The 23,787-nt window shown below is 43.6% G+C and overlaps 1 protein-coding gene across 6 annotated transcripts in view; it reads right to left on the bottom strand.

The window, feature by feature from the left end:
- LOC134038442 (pre-B-cell leukemia transcription factor 3) overlaps positions 1-23,787 on the bottom strand; it is a 45,702-nt gene that overhangs the window by 7,770 nt on the left and 14,145 nt on the right. For 2 of the 6 annotated variants that reach the window (XM_062483796.1, XM_062483798.1), the window contains exons 3-8: positions 5,811-6,052; positions 4,866-5,056; positions 4,025-4,160; positions 3,120-3,149; positions 751-916; positions 252-329 (exon numbers count right to left, since the gene is read on the bottom strand). In XM_062483796.1, coding sequence (XP_062339780.1) covers positions 252-329; positions 751-916; positions 3,120-3,149; positions 4,025-4,160; positions 4,866-5,056; positions 5,811-6,052 — 843 coding nt within the window. The remainder of the gene's footprint in view (positions 1-251; positions 330-750; positions 917-3,119; positions 3,150-4,024; positions 4,161-4,865; positions 5,057-5,810; positions 6,053-23,787) is intronic. The other 4 variants (XM_062483797.1, XM_062483799.1, XM_062483800.1 and 1 more) reach the window with 3 other exon arrangements.

Below are 23,787 nucleotides of genomic sequence, written 5' to 3'. Positions count from 1 at the left end.
CCAAAGAAGACTGAGAGAAAAGGGGTACAGTAGACCAGGAGAAAAAGATGCCAAGAATGAGAGATTCTAATAAAATACATGAAACAACAGAACAAGAAACAAACGACCGTCTTGATGAAATAAACAGAAGACTCTTCAATGGAGACGGGGTCAGGCTTTTACTGTGGCATGGGGGATAAACCAATGGGAGGACTGCTTTTGACATGAGGGTGATTTCACAACATTTAGGAGTGTTACTAAAATAGTAGTACCAGTGAACATGTTGGATAAAAGGGAGTTTTTGCTCTCGGCAGTGTCCAGCTGAAACTCCTCATCTTTCATCTGGAATCCTGGGTAGGAGAGAAGGGAGCCACTTCAGAACCATGGTCTCTGAATCATCCCCATTGAGTGCTAGGGTTTCATTGTGGCCATGTAATCCAACAGCTGAAGTATTCAATACGTTTTTGATAACTGACATCCCAAATCCTTTTAAAGACCTAAAATTGCTTCCTTGGATAAGGATAAGGCTAAGAGCTACCTACATTTTGGATGAATATACTAGTTTTCATCACGCTAGACAAACATAGCAGAATTAACCACATGACCAAAAGCACGTCGGTTGTTTTGGGAATCAAACTTCTACCTCAGTTGTCTCTCATACCCATCATTGCACTGTACACAGAGTACATACTGTATACCCCACTCTATACAGATACAAAGAGCCAACATTGATGATTCCAATCCCAAAGTACATAAGTGGTAGGTTCCTACCAGAGTTGGGCGTGGTGGGCGAGTTGGCCTGGCTGTTCTGGACAGCAGCCGCTACGGCATGGGCTGCAGTAACAGCGGTCTTGGCAGCATACAGGTTTGCCTCCTCCTGGAACTTTCCAATGTTCTTCTTGTACCGGATCCTCTTGTTGCCAAACCAATTGGATACCTGAGGATACAGGGAAAGAAGAGATTGAGTATCTCGACATCATTTTATACACTATTTTTTATTTAGATTTTGCCACATTGGGGTCCGCCCCCATATCTGGAAAGTCATCAGAATTCCTGTGGACAGAGTCATATGATGGACACAGCCAATTGGTTGAGGTAATTTCCAAATGTAAAAACATTAGAAACACCAACATTGTCAAAACATTTGCTAAAATAAATAAAATAAAAAAATTACATTAAAATAAAGTAATTAAAGATCATTCATTCAAAATAATTTCTACTTTTCAAGTAACACATTTCAACTAAGAGCTTATCATTTCCATGAAGTACAATCCCATTGATGTCTGTGAGGAATCTGTTTCTTATATTTTCTAATGTGATCTCAAACTTATGAATTGTAAAGTGTCAAAATATGGTCAGCCATGCTCTACCCAAAAGGATGGCGGTGTGTGGGTGTGTGCTTGTGTGTTTCAGTACATAAAGTGTGAGTGTGTGTGTGTGCATGTGGGGTAGCAACTGTCTCTAAAGGTCTTTCCTTTTATAAGGTCACAGGACACTAAACCTGGGTGACTGAAGTCTATAAACCTACTGAATACAAAGGAAAACAAGCTCAAATTAAAGCATTTATAGAACAGCTGTACCAGAATTTGTGTTGTTTTATAACTACAGAAAGTGAGGATGATGTTGTACATTTTTTATTTGAATTGTCAATTTAAGTGCCGGTTAGCTTTTAGCAACATTAGCAAACAATGCGTTGCCATAATCAAATTACACTATAACTTTCTATCATTGACAAAATATGTATATACAGTAGAACTTATCGAAGACATTGGCGAGAAAAGTACCAGTTACAAAGGGATTCCAAAATACATGCAATTGTTTGTTTTCAAATGCATGTATACTAGTGGTGTTCATGAAAGAAAGGAATGCGGGTCATGCACGTTAGACACATAAAGATCAAAGAAGGGTAGACAATAATGTCACATGATAGCTCAAAGGTCATTGACCACTATGAGTGTGTGTGCATCTGAGTTTATGCATATGTGTGTGTGTGTGTGTGAGTTTTCGTGTATGTGTGCAGTGACATTTAAATAAAATTGGCGCTATTTTCTTTTCTAAAACGCCCCCCTTTCCAGTCACAACATTTTTGGGTCATGGGAAGTCTAGCAGAGCAGTAGAAAATATTTTTACATGTGATTGCCATAACCCATAACCACTGCATAATGTGGAAAGACTTTAGTTGCTTTGTGGTAAACAATTCAGTGTTTATATTCCATTTGTGGAACTGGTGTTCTAGAGGGGGCTCGGTGAGTAGAATGTTGTGTAACAGAATCTGATCCTGATTCAGAAACAGAGACAATTTCCTGTACTTCCTGCAGAGCACAGAGAGGAGACACAAAGAGAGAAAAGAGATACCAGAAGCAGACCAGATAAGGGAATAAGAGAGAGAGAGGAGCAAAGAGAGAGAAAGACCAAAGAGAGAGACGACTGAAAAATACCGGAGATGTATTGCAACAGAATGGGACCTGACAACTGCAGATTCTCTCCCAAACTCGCCAGAGAGAAACCAAACAGTTGCACTTAATAATTCACTAACATCTCCTCCCCCTCCCCACCTTCCTCATCCCAAGCCAATAGAGTCATCTTGTCATCTCCAAAGCCATCGTTGGATTGATGTTCACCCCAGTATCTTCACGCAAACTAATGAAGAACCCCTGCCTTGGAGGCCCAGACTAAGGAAATTCCACCTTAATTGTACTTGAAAAATTGTTGTGACACTGGGACAACTAATACTGTTCAAGCTAACCTTGATTATATCAAACATTGACACAGATGACTACTACAGTGTGTGTGTGTGTGTGTGTGTGTGTGAGTGTGTGTGTGTGCGTGCCAGGGAGTCTGTGTAGTGTCTGACTTGTGTACCTCCAGACACCATGCATGCATTCATTGTCCAAATGAGTATCAAGTTAACACCAGTCAACATAAAAACCTTACTAACACTAGACGCAAGGTATGGAATGCAACATGTCAGATTTACAATCTTTGTGCTTTCAATAGTAACTTTAAGCTAACGCAAGTATGCAGGACATGTTGCGTACCCACGCACAGCATGATCCTGTCCTAAGTCACTGTAAAGAGTGACAGTCAACCAAATCAACCAAATCAACAAAACAGCAGATGAGGAGAGAGTCGTGACATACCTGTGACACTGTGATGGTGGTTCCCCCGCCCTGAGGGCAAAAAAGAATGGGCTTTTTACAGTATTTGACTCTGCAGGCCGCAGACACCACCCCCCTCCCCCAACACAACAAACACAACATTTTCACATCAGATTCGGAGGATCGACAAAAATGGAGGATAAAAAAATAAAATAATGATGGGTTCCCTCAAGAGCTGAACAACAAATTTTGAGAGAAACGTTTACGATTATTTTGGAGTAAAATTGAAAACCAAACCAGATAATATGTTGCTATCCAACCACAGGACAATAGGTATTAAGGGGAAATGGGGACATGCTCATTGGGGCAAAATACGGGAAGTCAATAAAATTCTAGATTGAAATGCAACTTCTAGTTGTGTTGGAGAAGGGAGTTCTAAAATAGCGACCACCTATGCGCTGCCTATACAGGTCACTCGCACGTTTTGTCTGAATGCAAGCATTAAGCGCTTAGCTTTAGTGCGGTGACCATCCGGCATCATACGCCCCAGTTGCGTCTCCCCGTTGTCACAGTGTCACAGTGTGCACGAGGCAGAACAGACAGGTTGGGAGGACAGACACACACACACACATAGCAGGTGGGAATAATGGGAACAAACATGCAAATTGGGACGGAAACTACATTCCATAATCAAATAGGGAAGCATTACTAAAGGTTAACTGAAGTCACTTCCTGGCCACAAAAAAAAAAAACAGCAAATCAACTTACTGCTTATTTGCATAACCAATTAGGTAATGCTTTTAACCAGAAATTATTGCTAGAGATGCACTGCCAATATAATCAATCAGTCAATACAACTAAGTACCTCAAAGATTCCTTCCCACTAGCTACAGTGTGTTTTCAGAGGAATGGAGAGAGAAGGAGAGGGAGAAATGGCATTTACCCACCTGGGAAACAGTAATGCTACACTTTTTAGCCAGCTCCTCCTTGGCCTCCTCGCTGGGGTAGGGGTTGCTGAGGTGCGAGTAGAAGTATTCGTTCAAGATCTCTGTGGCCTGCTTGCTGAAATTCCGCCTTTTCCGTCTGCGAGGGACATGGACGAAAGAAAAAAGGGATGACCGATTCTGCGGTGCATACAGAATAACGAACAGAATATAACATTTCAGCATTCTTCATCTTCATCAAGGAAGGGACACTTCCAAACAATTCAAGCATTCAGAAAAGTGGTGCCTGTAAAAAAAAAGGAAATAAAATAGTCCAGAAAGCCTCCAATTGTTGCTCAATATCCCCCACATCTTCCTCTTTTTCACCCACGGTCCCTTTCTCTCTACGTGTCCCTGGACACATTGCCAGTCGTATTGCAGCACGTCCAATGATCGCTCTCCCTCCATTAAACTTCCCTCATGCGGATGATCCAACGACAAGTGTGCATCTGCTCAATTTAACTCCGTCCAAAGTTACCCAAGTCTTCCACCTCTGTGGTCCCTCGATCGCTGTTGCTGTTGTGCTTGAATGATATTAATACTCAATAAACTCACTGCACACTGGGTGAGTTGCCTTTAAGCTTATTCACTCATTTTGTTATTAACATGTCTGGGGAAATATACATAATATGGAAGCCAAGATATGTAAAAGATCAACACATGCCAGTTCTACATGAACAATAATAATAATAATAATGACAATAGTATTTTAAATGTTTTAACATAAACATTCAAACGTGTTGTCCAACGTTCAGATCTGCACATACCCAAACCCAAGCCTACACACACACACAAACACACTCACCTGGCGTCGAGAAATCTGGAGCGCAGAATCATGACGGCCTCGCAGGTGCTCTGCTTCAGCTGCATCTGGATGGAGGAGAACTTGCGGTGGATGATGCCGACCATGCGCTCGATCTCCTTGGGCGAGATGGGCCGTGTGCGCGACTGCTCCCTCAACAGGTTCATCACGTGAGTGGTGAACTCATTACATGCCTGTCATGGGGAAGGGTCACATGGTGAAACAAGGAGAAACAGGCCGTCCGTTTCGAATGGTTCAATTGCTCTGAAGGAAAGAATGCACTGTTCCCAAGAAACAGTGGTGCTGATTGATCAGGTGTAGTGTTGCATTTCTATGCTTTCACCGCTCCATAAGAAAAACCACCCGCAAATGCTAGTGTTGGTTTAGCACCAATATTACAGTCTAGCTAATTGTATCTCTTTCTCACTAAACCTTTGGGCTTATTCGAAATTTGTTTGGACATCCTATTTATTTGGGAAGCACTTGAGCTCATTACGTCGCCAGTGAAGTGTTTACACTTGTGTCATTAAAAATCTGGCTGAGCCGGAAAGTGGCTTGTGTTTACTTTAAACAGAGGCTGGCGCTCCATTGGACTAAATGTGCAGGTGAAGTGCAAAAAAGTGTTTGAGATTTAAACACACTAAGCACAGATGGATTGTTTTCCTCTGATTGTTTGTATTTAGTATTTCAACCTGAATGGTTTACTAAGTCAAACTGAGTCTTACTGAAGAGGGGAGATTTGCTCTTTTGAGGTCCTCTGTAGTCTACTTAGCCTTTCATTTATCAGACTCCCAGCATTTAGCAAATGAGAAAACTAACTAATGAGGGACAAACTGGCGAATGAATATAGCATGTTTTAAAGTCTCCTCTACTAGCCTGCACCCTAACCGTAATCCAACGACCGTCCTGCAATCAACGGCTGCCGTTAATGGACAGCTCGCACCTCACCTGTTCGTACTTCTCCAGCTCGGTGTGGTAGATCTGTCTGATCTGCGTGAGCTTGGCCCTGTAGTCCGAGTGCTCGATGGAGTTGTCGGCTCCGCCCCCTGCCGCGGCTGCCGCAGCCGCAGCCGCTGCCGATCCGCCTCCTTTCTCCGGTCCGGACACGCCCTCTGCCAGCAGCATGTTGTCCAGCCTCATGAGCTGGGGGTCCGGAGGGTCCTCTTCCTGGGCGCCGCGGATACTCAGGCCTATCAGAGAGAAGACAGGCATCACATGATCAACACAAAAAGCCTACTAGAGTAAAGCCATGTTTGGTCCAAAAAGTTTGTTGAACTCAAACATTTATTATAGTACCATAATGTACCATTCTGGGATAGACAGAATGGTATATTTATACAGTGTATAAATGACACACAATGATGGTGATTCAATGTGGTTAAAAAACGAAGTCTTTGGACAATACATAGTATGGTTTATTAAGGCAGCCTTGCTGTCTTTGCTGTCAACACCTTTCACCACCACAGTGAATATTATTTGGGGAATGGCCCCACGCATTCTAATTAGTCCAGAGATTCAGTGAGTTGTCCTGCCTTGTGGACAAGTGAGAATACAAAGATGGAAATTACAAGCTGGCTGAGCATCGATGTCTGAGATGGACTCACACACACACACAGACACACACACACACACACAATCATCTACTCAAACACACACTTTCCCAGACACAAGCATACAAACACACACACGCACACAGTAAAAAGACAGTGTTTATGATAGGGCCTGGAGGCAGACTGTAAAACATTTGAACGTCATTACCAAGGTCATTTGTCATGTCTTTCAGACAGTGGGAGAAAAGCTTTGTGGATGCCAGCTCAAACAAAGCTCCATTCACTTTGGAACATTTCAACCATGTTGACTCAAGGGTAACACACTCTTGCAAACACACACACACACTGTCTCAGTGCCCCTCGCAATCAGTCTGCTTAGTGTGCCTTGCACTTTAACCCATTCACACACACACGTGTGGGTGTTTGTGAGAGACGGTGCCACTGATCCGAGTAGGCTCGACAGCAGCGGGTCGCCACGGTGAGCAGCGACAGTGCCACGGAGAGCAGCGACATCGCCACGGTGAGCAATATTGCAGCGCTCCATTGGCTGCGGTCCCATCCGAGGCGAAATAAGCATCGGGCACCGCCAAATCTTGTGTCCTGTTTTCACATGAGCAGAGTTCCCCACTTCGCCCGCCACACGCCAAGACAGCTGGACCGAGCCCAGTGTTGTTCTTTGGATTTCATCTCAATTAAGAGGAAGATGGGTTGTCAAAGGAGGAGGTTTCACAAAGTGTTAGGTTTGGTTCGGAAGTCAAAACTGTATCTGAGGACAGTATCCTCAAGGGCCTCAAATACTGCAACAGCCGAGAGAAGTCTCATGCGTTTGGGCCTCAAATAAGAATGAAACTGAAAATGAGTTGAAAAGAAGGTAAATTCCGATAAACGGTGAATGCCCTTTTCTAACTTTTTGGCATATTTCAGTAAGTATATTGAATCTGAGGTTTGAACAAAAATGATTAAATGTAACAGTGTCCCCAGGGTACAGTGTTACAGTATATTGTCTTGGGGCCAAATTTGACCCATTTTAAGTTAAAATAATTCATAAATATAATTTATTTGGACAGGGCTCCAAAACAGATATATAAACACAACAACACCAATGGTTATTATTTTATGTGTTTTTGAAGATCTCCCCCCCAAAAAAGTCTGACTCTAACCCTGACCCATAGGATACTGAGAACATAGGACCCGGGAACATACGAATGATTCCCCTAAAAGCACTCATTGTTAACATATTAGCTTGTGTTAGCCCTTCTTCACCTCCCTCTCTCCCATTGTCCTTTCTGCCTACTTTCCCCAGGTAACTCAGGCTGCAGACAGTGCTACCCGGGGGCTGAATTTCATGTCAGGTATATTAACTGTAACATGGGAGGCCCTGCTGTGCCATTCCAACCCAGATCCAGCTGTCACTTTAAGTCCCTTTGCTGGCTGTTTGAGCCTTAGCTGGCGGGGGCAGTGGGTGGAGGTATGGGGTGGGGGGTTCTGTTCGACTCCTCCATCCTTGGTGGCTCTCTCTCCAGCCTTGTGAAAGGTGGCTCTCTCTCCAGCCTCTCTCTCTCTCTCCAGCCTCTCTCTCTCTCTCCAGCCTCTCTCTCTCTCTCTTTCTCCCAACAAGGAAGGCGGGAGGTGGGGGTGCGACTGGTAGCCTTGTGTGACAATGGACGGTCATCCAAGCGTTGGAAACGGAGCGCTGTCATGTACATAAAATTGTGCGGGCGTGGGCCCAGGTGATGTGATCGTGAATGGCAGGTCACAGGGGTGACATTAGCTGTGTTACAGCTTTGTCTGTATTTTAAGTGGATGATTGTTGCATTTGTTATACAACTTAAGTAAATCACAATGCATCTTTCTCCACTGAAGAATATTTATGGAAAAACAACCCCACCATAATTCAGGAATAATTCTCCAACCTATACATTTTCTTCTTTTCTAATTGCTTAATGTTGTTCACTCCTGAGATAGAACATTATCATTCCTTGGTGGCACCATGGCCAAATGATGCAAATTCAGCACAAGGAAAATCTTCCTGGAATACCCACGGGCTACTGTTCTCCTCAGTTCCCCTCTTCTGTCCCCCTCCCCCCCCCTCCTCTCCTCCTCTCTCCTCTCCTTTCCTCTGCACTACCTCCTTACACTTACTGGCACCCTAATTAGTAGGCAAGAGATTGAATAAAACCAGGTCACACACTACAAAGCAGGTCTCGGAGATCCCGGGAGATGAATGCATATACACATACATACATACATAAAGAATGCAATCTAGCACTACACGCATGGGTGTGCTGGTGTGGCTGTATAAATAATTCCCTGCCTGGAGAACCCAGTGCTGATTTTGTGTTAGTAATCATAATTTTACTATATTGAAGGGGCGAGAGACAAGGGCTGGGAGGGTAAAATTGTGTTTGCGTTACTGTGTGTGAAATTAATGTGTGTATGTGAATAGAATTTAGGAGATGGGCTTGGCAGGCTCTGCGCTTGTGTCCTGTGTGTGTGTGTGTTTGTTTCTGTGTGTGTGTGCGCGCCATCATAAAAGACATCAGCAGCAGTCTGCAGTACATATACCGCATTGCAATTGGATGAACCCTCCTCCACAGACAGGATGACAGACCATCGCTGAGATTTGGTATGAGCGCATTCACAGAAAGGAGCCAAGACACCCGCACACACACTGACACAAAAACAGTACACATTCTGCCTTCTTCTCTGTCACACACACACACACACTTACACACACACGCGCAGTGCCTGAAGGAGAGCGAAGAAGGAGCCCATTCTCTCCCTGTAATAAAGGAGAATCCAGCTCCAATTCCGAACTTCCCCGTCGCCCTGGGCCCGTGAAACAAACCCGGCAAAAACCCAGAGAGCACCAATTACCAGACTGCAGTCTACAGCTGATCTAAGGGGAATGAGCTGCCTTTGAGACACAAAGGCCTGTCTACATATTGCGTACCTATTCTCTCTCTCTCTCTTTTTCTCCAAATGGAAAATGATCTATGTCATCCTTTGGGAGCCCGGTGCCTTACTGTTGCCTCCAGTGCATACAGTCGGCGTAGCACCTTTGTGTGTCTGTGCATGCATGAGTGTGTGTGTGTGTGTGTGTGCATGCGTATGTGTGTTTACTGTGGGTTTGTGAATGACAGAGAGAGAGAGAGAGAGAGAGAGAGAGAGAGAGAGAGAGAGAGAGAGAGAGAGAGAGAGAGAGAGAGAGAGAGAGAGAGGAGGGAGTCACGGAAAGAGCCAACAACGACAGCCATAAATTTGACCATATCTATCGGATAATCAACGTTTTTCATCTGTTTTCGGCATAATGCATGACTTCTACATGTCGCTCGTTATGCGCCAGCTGGAGTTCTTTAGTATGGGATCATAGGGGAGAGCGAGAGGGTTTCCTTCTGTGCAAGTCTGGCTAAGATCAGCCCTGGTAAACATGGGCCCGAAACAAGCCAGGCCAGGAGTGAGGTGGGGGTCCATGTATGTGGTGGGTGTTTTTGTGTGTCTTTAGATCGAGCCTGTGCTAAGTATGGAGACTGGAGAGAGGAAGAAGAGGGATGGGTTTTGAGAGGGTCAGAGGGAATGAAGTGGGAGAGAGAAAAAAAGGTTGTCTGTGCATGTATATCTTCATGTTGGTTCCTGTATTAGCAAGCCAGATTGGGTTGCTGGGTGTGTGTGTGTATGTGTGTGTGTGTATGTGTGTGTGTGCTCCCCTGAGTGTTGGGGGAATAGAAAATGAGAGCTGACCTTGTTGAACCATGTTTAATTACTTCCTCCATACTACTCAACCGTAAGAAGATTTAAACTCCCCAGTTCTTTTATATCCCCCCCCCTCACACAAACACACACACACACAAACACACCACCACTACCACAAATACACACCACCACTCCCTACTCACTAGCACACAACGTCCCTAGCCTTCAACCCAGCTTTTCTCCGTTTCTCAATGACGGGTAAATATGCATGGTTTATAGAGTGGAGGCAGTATAGTGCTCCTCTAGCACACACACATGCACAGACTAGAAGGGCTCCAGTGCGACACACACAAAATGGAAGGGTTTGAATATAAAGCTCTGTCTGTGATGACATGGGTGCACAGCGTGTGTGTGTGTGGCTATTAGCTATTGGCGTCAGAAAACAGAAAACAAAAAGTAAAGTTTAGATAAAGCAGCTCTGTGCAATAGGACCCTGCCTTGTGGAACAACACTAACCAATGTTATTTAATCTAGGCTTTTTTTTATATGAAGATGAATGAAGCAAAAAACAATATATTACTCTTCCAGGGGATCTGCTGTTTCAAGCATAATACTCACCTGGATCAATGCAAGCATTTAGTAACAGCAACGGATATATATTTCAATTCATTCTCCCATAGACCAGCTAGTTGACCTTCAATGAAATATCATCGCTAAGTGAAAAATCTTGTATCTGCATGACGTCTCTGAATAGAGAAAAAAAAGAGCAAATGGTTGATGCCCTCATGGGTCAAAAGCTGCATGTCAAGCGCAAATAACCACCATTTTATCCTCTTTAAGAAGCGAGAGACGTTTATTTCTCAAGAGTGCCGCTTCATTGCAAGGTATCATCTTTCCAAACACTTAAGTGAAATTTTAAACCTCTCAGCTAAGCCTCTTGAAAAGAAAATCTTTTCTCTGCCGCAAGCTACGATGAATGCTTGAGAACTGAAGAGGGGGGGTGGGGGGGGGGAGCTGTTTGTTTCATACTTCAAAATCTTCAAATTCACACGCAACGCGGCACACAATAACAGCCTAGGTCAAACCTTGCTGTTCATGACTGAAAAATGTAAGTCTGACATTGTATAAATCTCGGCAGTCTAATTCCATTTACTGTGTAGAAGCCACCTTAATAATATACTGTCACTTTTACAGGTAAGCAAACATCTTATCTACTAATAGTCCTCTTTTAGTCATATGCAGCTGGATATAGCAATACTGCAAACATGTATGTCTTTACGTACAGGTGAAGCTTGTACAGTAACAACATCAATTGACGAATTCAATCACACATACATTCAAACCACCAACTTCCCCACTTTGGCCCAACTTTCTTTTGCTTTCTCACACTGTTAACTCTCTCACGCCATCCATGGTTCCCTTTCTCTCAGATTTGATAATGGTTAGGTGATGACACAGTTCAAAAGTCAGAATGGAAACACCATTAGATAGACAAACATTGGGACAGCTGTTGACTGAGTGGCGCTCTCTCAAGGGTTATGGCTTTATAATAGCAACACTTTGTCTTTTGTGTCCCTTGAGAAAAAAGTCAACGTGTGCGTGAAAGGGAACACCATTTTGGTTTGTTTAGGGATTAGCAAGTGGAAGTGATGGAGCTTTGATACATTGCGAGAGGCTTCAAAAAGGATGTAAAGCATCAAATATTTGTCCCACATGTCATGTATATTGTTCATATATCTTTCATTCAGTTGGGATTTTCTAATGACATTCGTGTTTTCAGAACTCACAATCCCACAGTGTCGTTCAAGCTTGTCGTTCAAACTCACTTGTCAGAATGGTCAGAATCCTGTGCCACCACAGGCTTAGTACCTCTGTGTGTTTTAGGGTGTATGTGTCACATACACCTGCAAGAAGGTTAAGGCCAGTCAGTCTAGATCCCAATACACCACCATGGCCACAGTACCCTGAACCTCTCATCAAGAGCATAATCGTATTCATTCCATTGTGTGCTCAATCTGACTACATCAGCGCTCAAGTAGTCCATTTGCTAACTTCATTCACCTCATTATTAGCTTTACCCTTGGGCCAAACTGATATTCGAGCACTTCATTTCAGGGACTAACGCATACAGGCTACGTCCTTTGCTAAATGTGGATCGATAGAAATTAATCACAAGGCCTCAACCACATTGTTATTTCACACTTTTGTGTGCTCGGTGGGGACACATGCTCCTTGATTGAATTCCTTGTTAACCTCCACCAGAGAATAGGAGGACAGGGCTCTCTGACACAGACACACGCACCCACCCACCCACCCACCCACCCACCCAACCAATCAATACACCTTCACAGACCTTCAGTCTGGGGCAACACACAAACACATTCGCACACATGCATGTGCAGACACACACACACACAAAACGCACAGATGGATGCACATCACACACCCCACACACTGAGCACCAGGTGGCCGATGCGGGGTCCCATTGAATAAATATTGGGTCCTGGGCAGAAAGGGCAGGCGTCTGTCTCGGAGCCTGGCTGCTCTGTTAAAGAGCTCATTGAAATGGACAAGATCAGTTCACAGAGCTTTTGGGAAATGACCGGAATATAGAAACCTGTAAATGTTTCTCCAAAACAAAAAACACAATCAATCTTCATTCGGGCTCTTTCTCTCCGAGACACATGGACAGACCGAAAAAAAAACTAGTCATTTTTCAACGCTCCGAGCGTACAGTCGAAAAGGAAGTTATTGCGTCAGCGTATGATTGAAGAACTTCAATTCATCAAAGAGCAATAAGCATGATGACCTCCTCTCCAACACACACACAGCGAGCTGGGATGACTGTGTTCCGTGTACGCCTCATCCCGCATTAGAAGCAGACTGTTGCGGTAGGGGGGCTGGCCATAAGCCTTCTGAGAGCCCAAGTAGGGGGGCCATGTTAGAGGATCAGTCAGGGGCAGTCATCCTAGGAGACCTCCCCACTGTGTGTGTGTGTGTGTGTGTGTGTGTAGCTTTGTGTGTTTCCAATTTGCAGTGTTTATTAATTGACATGTACACAATTATGTGACAGCTGTGTTTTGTACTGTCTCCATAGATATGTCAGGATTTCCAGATGCACATCTTATACTGTCTGCGTATCTACAGTATGCTGTATTTTCTACAGTCTGTATCTCTACAGAATACTGTACATATGCTGCCTACTGCATCTCCTATAGGACCCAATTATCTCAAAGGAGCCACGGGCCATCCAAACATTTACACACACAGATGGAACACATGTCATACGATAGGATGTTCAAGCTATACCTTGTTAGGATAAGTGCTGACCCAAAGAAGTTGTAAACGAGTTTATCCTTCTTGTTATTAATCTGGATTATTCGGGACTAGGGATTCCTGTGTGTGACTGCCAATTCTAATCTGGAATCACTGGGGGGTCTGGCTGTCAGGCATATGTGACGCTTCTCGACCTAGTACTGAGCTCAGAGAGGCAATGTGAGCTTGGCATGGGCCACACAACTTCTTAGTGAATGCTTAATGTTCCACTTTCCATAACTGTTTCTGTTGCAGGTTTAACCCAAAATTCCATTCTTTATTTTTTTAAACCAGTAGCAGCACCATAGAAACATAACCAGCACTTTTCTGTTAACTATTTAGCACAGGCAGAGGCAACAAGAGAAGTGATATGCTGAGAATTGTGTCATAAAGTAATTGTACAGTGCATAATGCCATCCAGTGGCACCCAAAAGGTGCTATGCATATTGTAGAGGCATTGTAAAATAAGAAAATATTGCTTTCAAAAAATAGAAAAAAGGTCATTGTGAGACTCAAGGCCTCGAACAGTAAATCGTGCATGATGCTTAAAATACGCCTCAATGCCTCAGTTAGTGAGAAGCAGAAGCCCACTCTCCACAGTCAAGAACCTTTGCTGACCAGCCAGCTTTGTATACTGGTCTCCATGCAGTCTGGCTGGATGTTACAGGGTCCCCTGAGGATTATTGCATTAGGCCCTTGTGTGCTAAAACTAGCAATGTTAGATTAATGATTTGTAGTGGGCTGTTGGGGTAATTCATGTATTGGATCAACAGCTTGAGAGTACCATTAATAAAGATTTCCAACTCCCCTTTACTTATATTGTAGACCCCCCCCCCCACACACACACACACACACACCTCCCTTCTTCTTGATGAACTGGGCGCCTAGGCTCCAGTGTGTGTATATTCAACCCAGTCACTGGGGACCAGAGGTGTATCCTGTGTTTGGTGAGACAAAACAGATTGAGGGAGAGCGGGAGGAAAAGAAGGGAGGAGGGGAAGGGATGGAGGGAGGAGGGGGGGGGGTAAAGGCAAAGAAACATGAATAAATATAGAAAGAATGAACAGGGGATTGAAACGAAGCGCCTTTTTGGCACGAGAGCCCATTATCGGCGCGGCAAAAACAAATATACAGCCCTCCACCCTTTAAATCACTCGCACCCATTTCCAAGTATAATTTAATCTGTTCGCCGCGACACTTGATGCCGACTATGCCGCCATGTAATGACAGGTTTGAGGAGGAGGGGGGAGGGGGAGAGGGAGAATTGTGGAATTAAATATTGAAGGGGAAACCGTGGGAGGTGGTGGATTTCGTTGCCAAGCGGCACCGATTGGAGTTGAAATGAGGAACCTAAATGCATATTTTATGCCATAAAGCAACGGCGTACACGCGTTTTATCTCTCCAAGGCACCCCCGGTGTGCAGTGTGTGATTTCTTTTCATGGCCCCCAATATGCAACGTTGGTGGGCTACCGCGATCAAATTAGTAATATAATTTTGCTTTACACACATGCTGGGTAATATCTTATGACACCCGAACTACAGGTCAAAGTTGCGTTTCGTTGTTTTACGTAAATGAACTCGACAACAATCATATCTCTTTACTGAAAAGGCAATATACTACATTTGTACTAATTTGCTATTCACATTCATGACCAGATTGGTAAAATAAGGGTTATGAATTATGATCAGTTCACAAATAGGCAATGGATTATGATTTTTCCTCATTGGGTGCAACTAATCGTTGACTGATTGGTAATTTGCTATAATGAACATAATAAATTGAAGGTATGTGTGATTAGTATGTCATCTTCCCTTTCTGAGTGGCTGCTAACATGCTTTCTTGACAGTCAACTGATCGATACATAGCCTATCAAGTCCTTTTGTTAGAACTGCCATTTGTCACACCGAATGACAGCCAGATAAAGACACACAAGGCCAACCAATTTACCTATTGAGGAGCCACACTAGCTGTACAAGCTGTGACAAGTACAGTAGAAAATACATGCCGATGACAGATGGAAAATAATGGCTGGCTTGAATGAAAAAATTACAACATAGGCCATGTCATGATAGGCCTATCTCTTTGCTTACTGTTGATTTACGCCATGTTTGATTTACCTGGGCAATAAAAGGCTGTTACCTCCTCTCTTTTCATTCCTCCCTCCTTTTCTTTCTTCCTGTCCATCTCCACCTCCCCACCTCAATGGAAGTGAGTAGGTGACTCGATACAGAAAACATGTGAGGAATTTGGCTCCACTTATGGGGTCATGGGAAGGCCGAGGGGTAATCATTCTGACATCAATTGCTAACACTATAAGCTTCACTATAAGCCAAATAACTTCCTAGCAGCTAACTATAGCAGCTAACATCATTAGCCTAAGCGACGGAAACAAACGCAATATTTTACATTTCACATAGCACTGGAGGCATTTTTATAGCCAGTTGGGTAACTGGTGTTCACTCTATGCTATTATGTATGCTCATATGTGAACACTTGTACATACTTGTAAGAATCACTTACACATACACTGTATATGAAACACTCCATATAGCCTGCATATTAATGTTTCATATACATACATCTGAAAAAATGGCATATTGGCTATAGAGTTGAAAAATGTAATTACTGAATCTGTTGCATATGATTACAAGAATTTTAAAGTTTAGATAATATTCAAATGTATGTTTTTTTGTATGTGTTTTGCGTTTCAATACTATTGTTCATTTCATTTTAATTCAACCAGAAGAATGAAGCAAATTGCTCATAGTTTTTGAATTATCCGTGATGATTATCAATGGAAAAGACAAAAGACAACTTTTGAATATGGCAGGATGACAGGTCTACTTTTCCTCTCTCCCCTGTTTCAGAGAAGTTCCTCCACTAACTGTACAGAACATTAGACTGCTAAGGGATAGTCTATTAAGAAGTGATGAGCCATTGGCTGTTTAAGAATTTGAATGGACACTTTGCCCAAAACTGCACTACACAAATGTGTAATAGCTGGTCTTTTAAACCCTCAGCAGACCAGCAATAATGCCTGGTTTTTCACAGGAATTAACTCATTTGTTTTACAAAATGCCGCATTACAGCAAGACAACCGAGAGCAGGCTCCTGCTGTTTAGGAAATCCAATTTGCCAAACTGGCGCTGCCTTTTTACGAGATACAGTAAATAAATAAGTAGTTTTTTTTTCTCGTCCACAGTTCATAAGACACCAATACATGGAACACTGGTTTTGAGCAGGAAAAGCTACTTTTACAGTAATGAGGAGCCATACTGTGTGTCTGTGTGTGACTATGAGTGTGTTGCATGTGTGTGTCAGAGAGGCGATTTTTGAAGCGCCTCGTGAACCATCCGTTCACACAGAGTCAGAGTTACCTCCAGGCTGACATGTCTCGTCTCTCTGCCAAGACCATCACAGTTAGCGAGTTAATATTTAATAGCTTTACAGAGTAAACACTGGCACAGCACACACACACACACACACTGCGGCTTCTCCTCTACTGTAAATGTGAATGCTTCAGGATTTCAGATTCAAGGGAAGACTTCACATGAAGCATTCCACATGAGAAGGCAGAGTAGTATACAAGAGGTTGTACTCTAAGGGACACATTTGAATAAAACCACCAACAAAAATACTTATTGAGCCCTAAGAGAAGAATGTTACATGATATGCACCACTTTATGATATCCCTTAATGTTCAACACAGATCTGTACAGTGTGCTATAAATCAACTGTGGATCAATGAATGTAAGTCTAACTCTCCTACTGGGAACAACTACATCACAGGCCGATCAGACCCAAGACAAATATGATTAAAAACATTCCGGGGTTCTTCTCCTCCCTTGCTCTGTGATGTTTGTGGTGAGGTCTTCTGAGCGGAGAAGGCAGAGAGTGCTGACCGCGTCCCTCTGGCTTTGTCTCGTTCACTGCAGGGGGGGCAAAGCCCTGTTGATACTGAGAAATCGAATAGGATGCTGACGCATCATTTGGGCACATACGCACACAGACACACCGCGTGCATGCGCGCTGTACACGTACGCGCACATTTCTCTTCTATTTGTTTCGCAGCTATCCCTATTTTAAGGTGCGACTTTCAAATGAAACGTGAAATTACATCTGTGTTAGCCGGAGGACTTAAACAACCGAGTGTAACCGATCCTATGTAATTCGATGGGCAATACACCACCAAGTGGACTATCCCCACACGAAAAACACACAGAAACCTCTCTTCCCTGTCCCCGCACACGACCGCCGCCAGAAAACAACACCTCGCCCCATCCCAGCATGCACTTTTCCCACTCCCGCCCACTCTGGCCCCACTCCTATTAAACAACAAAAGCCTCGTTCACCCAAACAGCCTGTCACATAATCACAGATATTACTGAAGTCCTCGACCTCTCCCCACGCAATTCCTTTTATGTCCATTTAATTTCAGCGGGAGAGACTCCAACTCCCAACCCCTCTGCAACATTAGGCTGTGTTACGGCGCCAGTGGGATGTTAAACTAGGTGTTAATGGAGGTTTGGCAGTCCAACGATTCCAGTTTTGTTGGCTCAGTTGCCTATGAGAGCTATTAATGGCTAAGAGTGTTTTTCTTTGGGAGTCCTGGTGCACGTTTGGATGGAGAAAGAAATACCATACAGCAGAACATGTTATTTTACCGGGTTAAATTTTAAATGGTTAAGTGTAATAAATACAGAAACAGGTACGGTATAATGTTGGTTCGTTGTTTCATAATACTTTATAACAGTGGTCAAATGATACAGTACTTGTTGCATATCTGGGGTACAGACGCATTGGAACAACCCATCGTAATACCACCTTCATAAGTCTTATTGATGGATAGGGAGAGATTATATTTTGATGTGTGTGCCACTGTCATTAACCCACTGCCGTCTTTAGCCTGCCGGCAAGCCTGTCGTCACACGCGACTCGCACACTGGCACAGAACCTTGGCACGCTCCTCCTCTGCCCCATCTCGTAAGGCGGTGAGGTGGTGGGGGGATTGGGGAAGGGGGAGGGGGCAAGCTAGGAACGACAGAATGTGTGGGGGGGGGCTACTTCCCCAGCTGTAGCTTAATTTCCTGTGACTTGCCTAATCACCGTAATTAAGGATTAATTGGCATTAATTATTCACACATAAGCTCGTCGCAAATCAGGGGGTAAATGTGGGTTGAAAGCTGCCATGCAAGGCGTGTATAAACACACCGGAAAGCTCCGGGGCTACAGGGATCCATCACCTTCAACTAACTTCTCCTGTCTTTTATTCTCCGAAATGAGAGAAGAAGCAGGTACAAAGCGAGCGCTGGAAACAGCTTTGAAGAGGCCGCCTCTGTCCACCTGAAGTAAACTATACAACATGTTTCAATGCAGACAGTATCATTCAAAGTGCGGCACTGTATCAATTCAAACTGAGGTCCCACTTTTTCTATCCTGACTGTGACCGACCTGGGAGAAACTGGTTGCGCAAGTAGATTTAACATTTGCTCCATAATTGTAAAGTTTTCAGTGAACATGATGACAGGGTATACCACTGTAATCTTTTCTCTGGAAAAGATTGGAAAAGCTGTACTTATTCAACAGCCCCTTGGAATGGAGGACCATTCCCAGAAGGGCTGAGTATAAACACTGTGACAACGGTATGTGCTGCTACATTTCTGTACAATGGTAGCCTTTCTTATTTACTGTGTAAAGTACATCTATCGCTGCCTCGCTTGCCACAAACCATGCTGAAAACACCGTCCAGACTTCCAAAGGAAAGCAGCACTCTTCTCAAACATTTGAAAGTGGATACATAAGAGACTATCATTTTTATGGTTTGTTGCAGTCATAGCCGTGGCCGCACTGTTGACATTGCACAAGCAAAGGTATGCGTCAACTGGTGGTAGAAGAAATGCTAACTGTATTTCAAACTAGACTGTTTTACTGCACTCTAAATCTAAGATTTTCTGGGTCTTCCCATGATGTTTTAGTACGGTATGAGCTTGAGCTCCAATAGTCAGCGAGGATCAGTCACCGTATTCGATGAGCTGGATGCTAGGTCGGTCACTCAGTTGGGGAGAGGGTAAAAAAAGAAAGAGGATGCCAGGGGATGACAGCCGGATTCAGAGAGGGAGAAAAACACAAATAAAATTGCAGTACACACCCACATACATGGCAGTAACAACCATTTTGGCAATTACGGTACTAATATAACCATTTCTATTCAGTGCTTCACCCTCCATCCCCACCTGTGTGTGTGTGTGTGTTTGTGTGTGTGTGTGTGTTAGCAAGGCCCTACACAAATTCCACCACAAGCTTTTTATGGACTACACTCCCCATGATCTGGGCAATTAGGCTTTATATGTTAATTGGTGTAAATGGGAGTTGCCGGCATGTATTTCACAAGCTGGTCATAAAGTAACAAGAGGGGAGTAGGATGTTGGAGGAGGAGGGGATGGTTATTGGTTGCCTGTGGCGGGAGATGAGTTTGTTTAAATGGGAAGACATTCAAAGATGTGTATACTGTAACAAGGAAGTTATCATGCCTTCACTGGAAGCCTTGAGAAATGTACAAATGCCAGCCTACACACAAATGAAATAACATCCATCTTCTCCTTTTTACCAATCCATACCTACCCAAATCTCAACATTATGGTGACCCCATGGAGACATAGACATTTCTCCCTTGCATCCTTTGGCTTTAACACATGTCTACAAGGAGTGCATAAAGTAGAGACAGAAAGAAAAAGAGAGAGAGACAGAGAGAGAGAGGGAGAGAGAAAACCTGTTCTGTGCCACCTCGTGATCAAAGGAGAATTGAGATGTGCCAGAGTAAAATCTCCTGTTGTCTCCTCTGACTGCCAGACTGTGATGCATCTCTTTTACCCAGTTAAGGAGAGACATAGAGAGAAAGAGGGGGCGAAGCAGAGAGAAACAGAGAGAGAGAGAGAGAGAGAGAGAGAGAGAGAGAGAGAGAGAGAGAGAGAGAGAGAGAGAGAGAGAGAGAGAGAGAGAGAGAGAGCAGGAGAAGAGTCAATTGAGAGCTGGAGAGAGCGGTGCAGAACTGGTGCTTAGATTGGCAGCGTGCTGCTTTAACGGTCTTTGAGTCAGTCGGCTGATCTGGGCTCAACATTTTTATTGCTATGTTGTCGTCGGGGATATAGAAAGGAGTGAGGAAGGAATTGTCAGATGGCAATGAATTTGAATGCCATTGCAAAAAAAATCGACGTATTATTAGCTTGCTGTCAGTGTGTTTTCATTTTATTTGTATCAATCTGGTATTGGTCAAAAAGGTATGTTGTTTGCTAAGGTTTTTTTTCACATCTTGTGTCTGGCTTGCTTAAAATGTTAATGGTATATGAAGGCACCTTTTCACACAATAAAGGAGCGTCTCTAGACCAATGATTGACCTTGTTATCGAAGACTGGAGACAATATGTGACTGTAGCCGGTCAATACCCAATACATTTTGTTCTTCCTCATCTTTGAGGAACAATCACGTCATAATCACATGTTCTACATCACTGCTAGCTTGATTTCAAAGTAGCTTTTCTAGTATAGTAGAATAGCAAAATATATCTATAACCCTCAAAAACTCATGGAGACTCAAGACATGAAGAGAAGCTGTCATGACTGTAGATATGTTAGCAAATTAACCTAACATGTTCCTCTAAATGGAAATGAAAATAGTCTTTAGGGAGTTTACCTTTTTACCTCCCTATGATCAAAGTGCTTTACTGAACAGGGGGGGAAATTTTTGCCTTGGATTCCTTGGTTTAGAAACATTTATGACACACATGAATGTTCAAAAGTTCCAATGCGATACCGGGGACCCATTTGAAACGAAGAAGTGGACTAACAGCACCCTGGAGAATTAGAAGACTATCTTAAAGCCTGAAAACATTCATTGGCAGTTCCATTAGGTCCTCAAGGAACTCCTCAGAGCTCAAGGATCAGCCAAAGCCAGTATGACTGAACGACAGGTTTCTGAGCAACAAACAAGTCAACAGACCCGTTCAAAACACAAGTGTAGGCGTGGGAACCCTCAGAAGTAGGGCCGGTGGGGTATCTGCCTGGTCTAATTTACAGGCCTGACTATGATTAATACCACACGTCTGCTGCTGTCACGTGAAAACGATAAACCGGCTTGTAAAATGTTCCGGAAAAAAACCCTCGACACCATTGATTTACAGTGAGGAAGTTGCGCCAATATCACTGACAGGAGACAATACCAAAGGGGAGTGTTGGGGTTTGAGGAACAGTTTGTCAACTATTAAGGGCTGTCAGGTTAGTAGTTACGCCCTGGGAAGAGAAAGAGGAGGGGAAGAAAGGAGGGCCAAACCGGAAAGGGAGGGAAGGCTTCCTGATGTAGCTGTCAACTGTGGAACACCCTCGCACACCTGCAATGGAGCCCCTCTTCCACCCGTACCATCTCGTTCACCCTCATTAAACCTGTCTCGTTAACATGGCATCAAGGCCAGCCCCTCTTTAAAACGCATGGTAATTATGCAAATGAGATATTACGCTTGGCGCTAGTGGACCTGTGTTTATGTCCAAATTAAAAGGGCTGTAATTGTGTCAAGGCTGACACGTCAGAAGCAAGGTGTCTGAGATGTTTAACACGCAGGTTTAAATTCTCTTTTAGCTACCGTCTATCATGCCGCACAGCATTGTATGTGAGTGTGTTTGAATGCTCAGGTTCATGCATGTGTGATTTTTAGGCCAATTAGGGCTTGGCTGCCAAACTAATAAGTAACACCTGTGAGAAGGGGGGATTGCACATCCGCAATCTTCACATGGTCCTGTTACATAATCAGCACACCTGCAGTAATTAGTAATTAGCTGCTGATGCACAACTTTTTGGGGTTTCAGCGTTTGAGTGCCCAAGCTCTATATATTATCGTTCATTTCCTCATTCCTACATACTGAGAGTTGGCGGAGTTCAAGTTATGACATAAAAGCATATTACACGAAGGAGAAGAGTGGTTTTATCGACTGACCTTTTAGGCTAATTGTTGGCCCATTTTGATCTTGAGCACTGACTTCAAAATATCCGCCCAAATGCTTTGATTTATGAGAGATCTGATGAACTCCTGTAAGGACAGGGCCAAAGGCAGGAAGTGATCTATCAAGGAGGGGTCGATCTGAACAAATCACCTCCATCGGCCGTACTTCACAGACCAATCGCATGCTTAGCCATGCGGATCTAAGTTATGGCTTGATTGGAGACTAAATGAAGGCCACTGCGAATTCTGTTACCCTTGAATAGGGCCTTTGATCGACCTCAAAGAGAAACTATTGATCGTACTGATTTCCCAGGACACATGAGAAGGTGAGTTAGCTAGAGGAGTGGAAGAAAAAATGAGAAAGAAAACAGATGGAAGGAGCAAGGATTGAAGGAAGAGAAAAAGTTTACGGCTGAGGTGATGATAGTTTTCCATCCAAAAACCCTCCAAATCAGACCTCAAACAAGCCCTGACGATTTTGGATGAAACGTCATAACTTACTGTATTCACAGCTTGTGAACCTGGCAGTTACTCTGACTTTTGACGTCGTCTCACCGCCTCCTAAACAAGAGTGGAAGGGTACTTGCCATGGTGGGGTGTTTATTTATTTATTTAACCCTGCCTGGTCTCTTTGTACTGTGTTCTTGGCATTTGGTGCTGGTAGAACAATCTTGCCTTCAGTCCCTGGGATCAAAGAAAAGCCCACTGTGGGAGACGGCACATGCACCAGCTCACCTTGAAGCTCTGAGCTTTTCTTGGCGTGACCTGAAAGGACTTATTGTTCTCCCAGAGGAGATGAAAGACCATAGCTTTGACAGGTAGAGCACCCAGGTGAAACAACAAGCTTTCTCGCCGCGCTCTTTGAGAACCAAGCGTTCTTTGGCTAAAGGGGTAGTTCTCTCGCTGTTAATCATGCATCATGTGATGTGCAAAGCGCTTCCTTAGTCTGATATGCAATCCTGAGAGTCCTGAAACACAGGGCTAGAATGCAAATATGAAATACTTTGGTAGAAGGGTCGAATTAGGGCATTCGTTGGTTAATTACATCTCATGCTTTATGGTCCTTAACATTTTTATTTTAAACACAGCAAGTGTAAACCAAATTTTCTATGTGATTTTGCATATATTGAAATATGTATTACTCAAAATGTATTTTATTCAGTGCTGCATCACTTCACGAAAGCATTGTAGCAACAGATGCAAAAACAGTATGTAAAAGCTATGTCTCCTACTCAGCATATACATTGCATAAGGACTTCCAATGGGCCATCCGACTGGTACCTTTTGTAATTTACAATACCCTCGACACTCTACTCCGACATGGCTTATTGCATAACCCTGCTGGAGAGAGAAAAAAAACAAACTGAAATCCCTC

The sequence above is a fragment of the Osmerus eperlanus genome, chromosome 18 (genome assembly GCF_963692335.1).
Source record: "Osmerus eperlanus chromosome 18, fOsmEpe2.1, whole genome shotgun sequence".
Taxonomy (NCBI): domain Eukaryota; kingdom Metazoa; phylum Chordata; class Actinopteri; order Osmeriformes; family Osmeridae; genus Osmerus; species Osmerus eperlanus.
The sequence above is the reverse complement of the archived record's forward strand: the minus strand, read 5'-3'. Positions and strand labels throughout refer to the sequence as shown.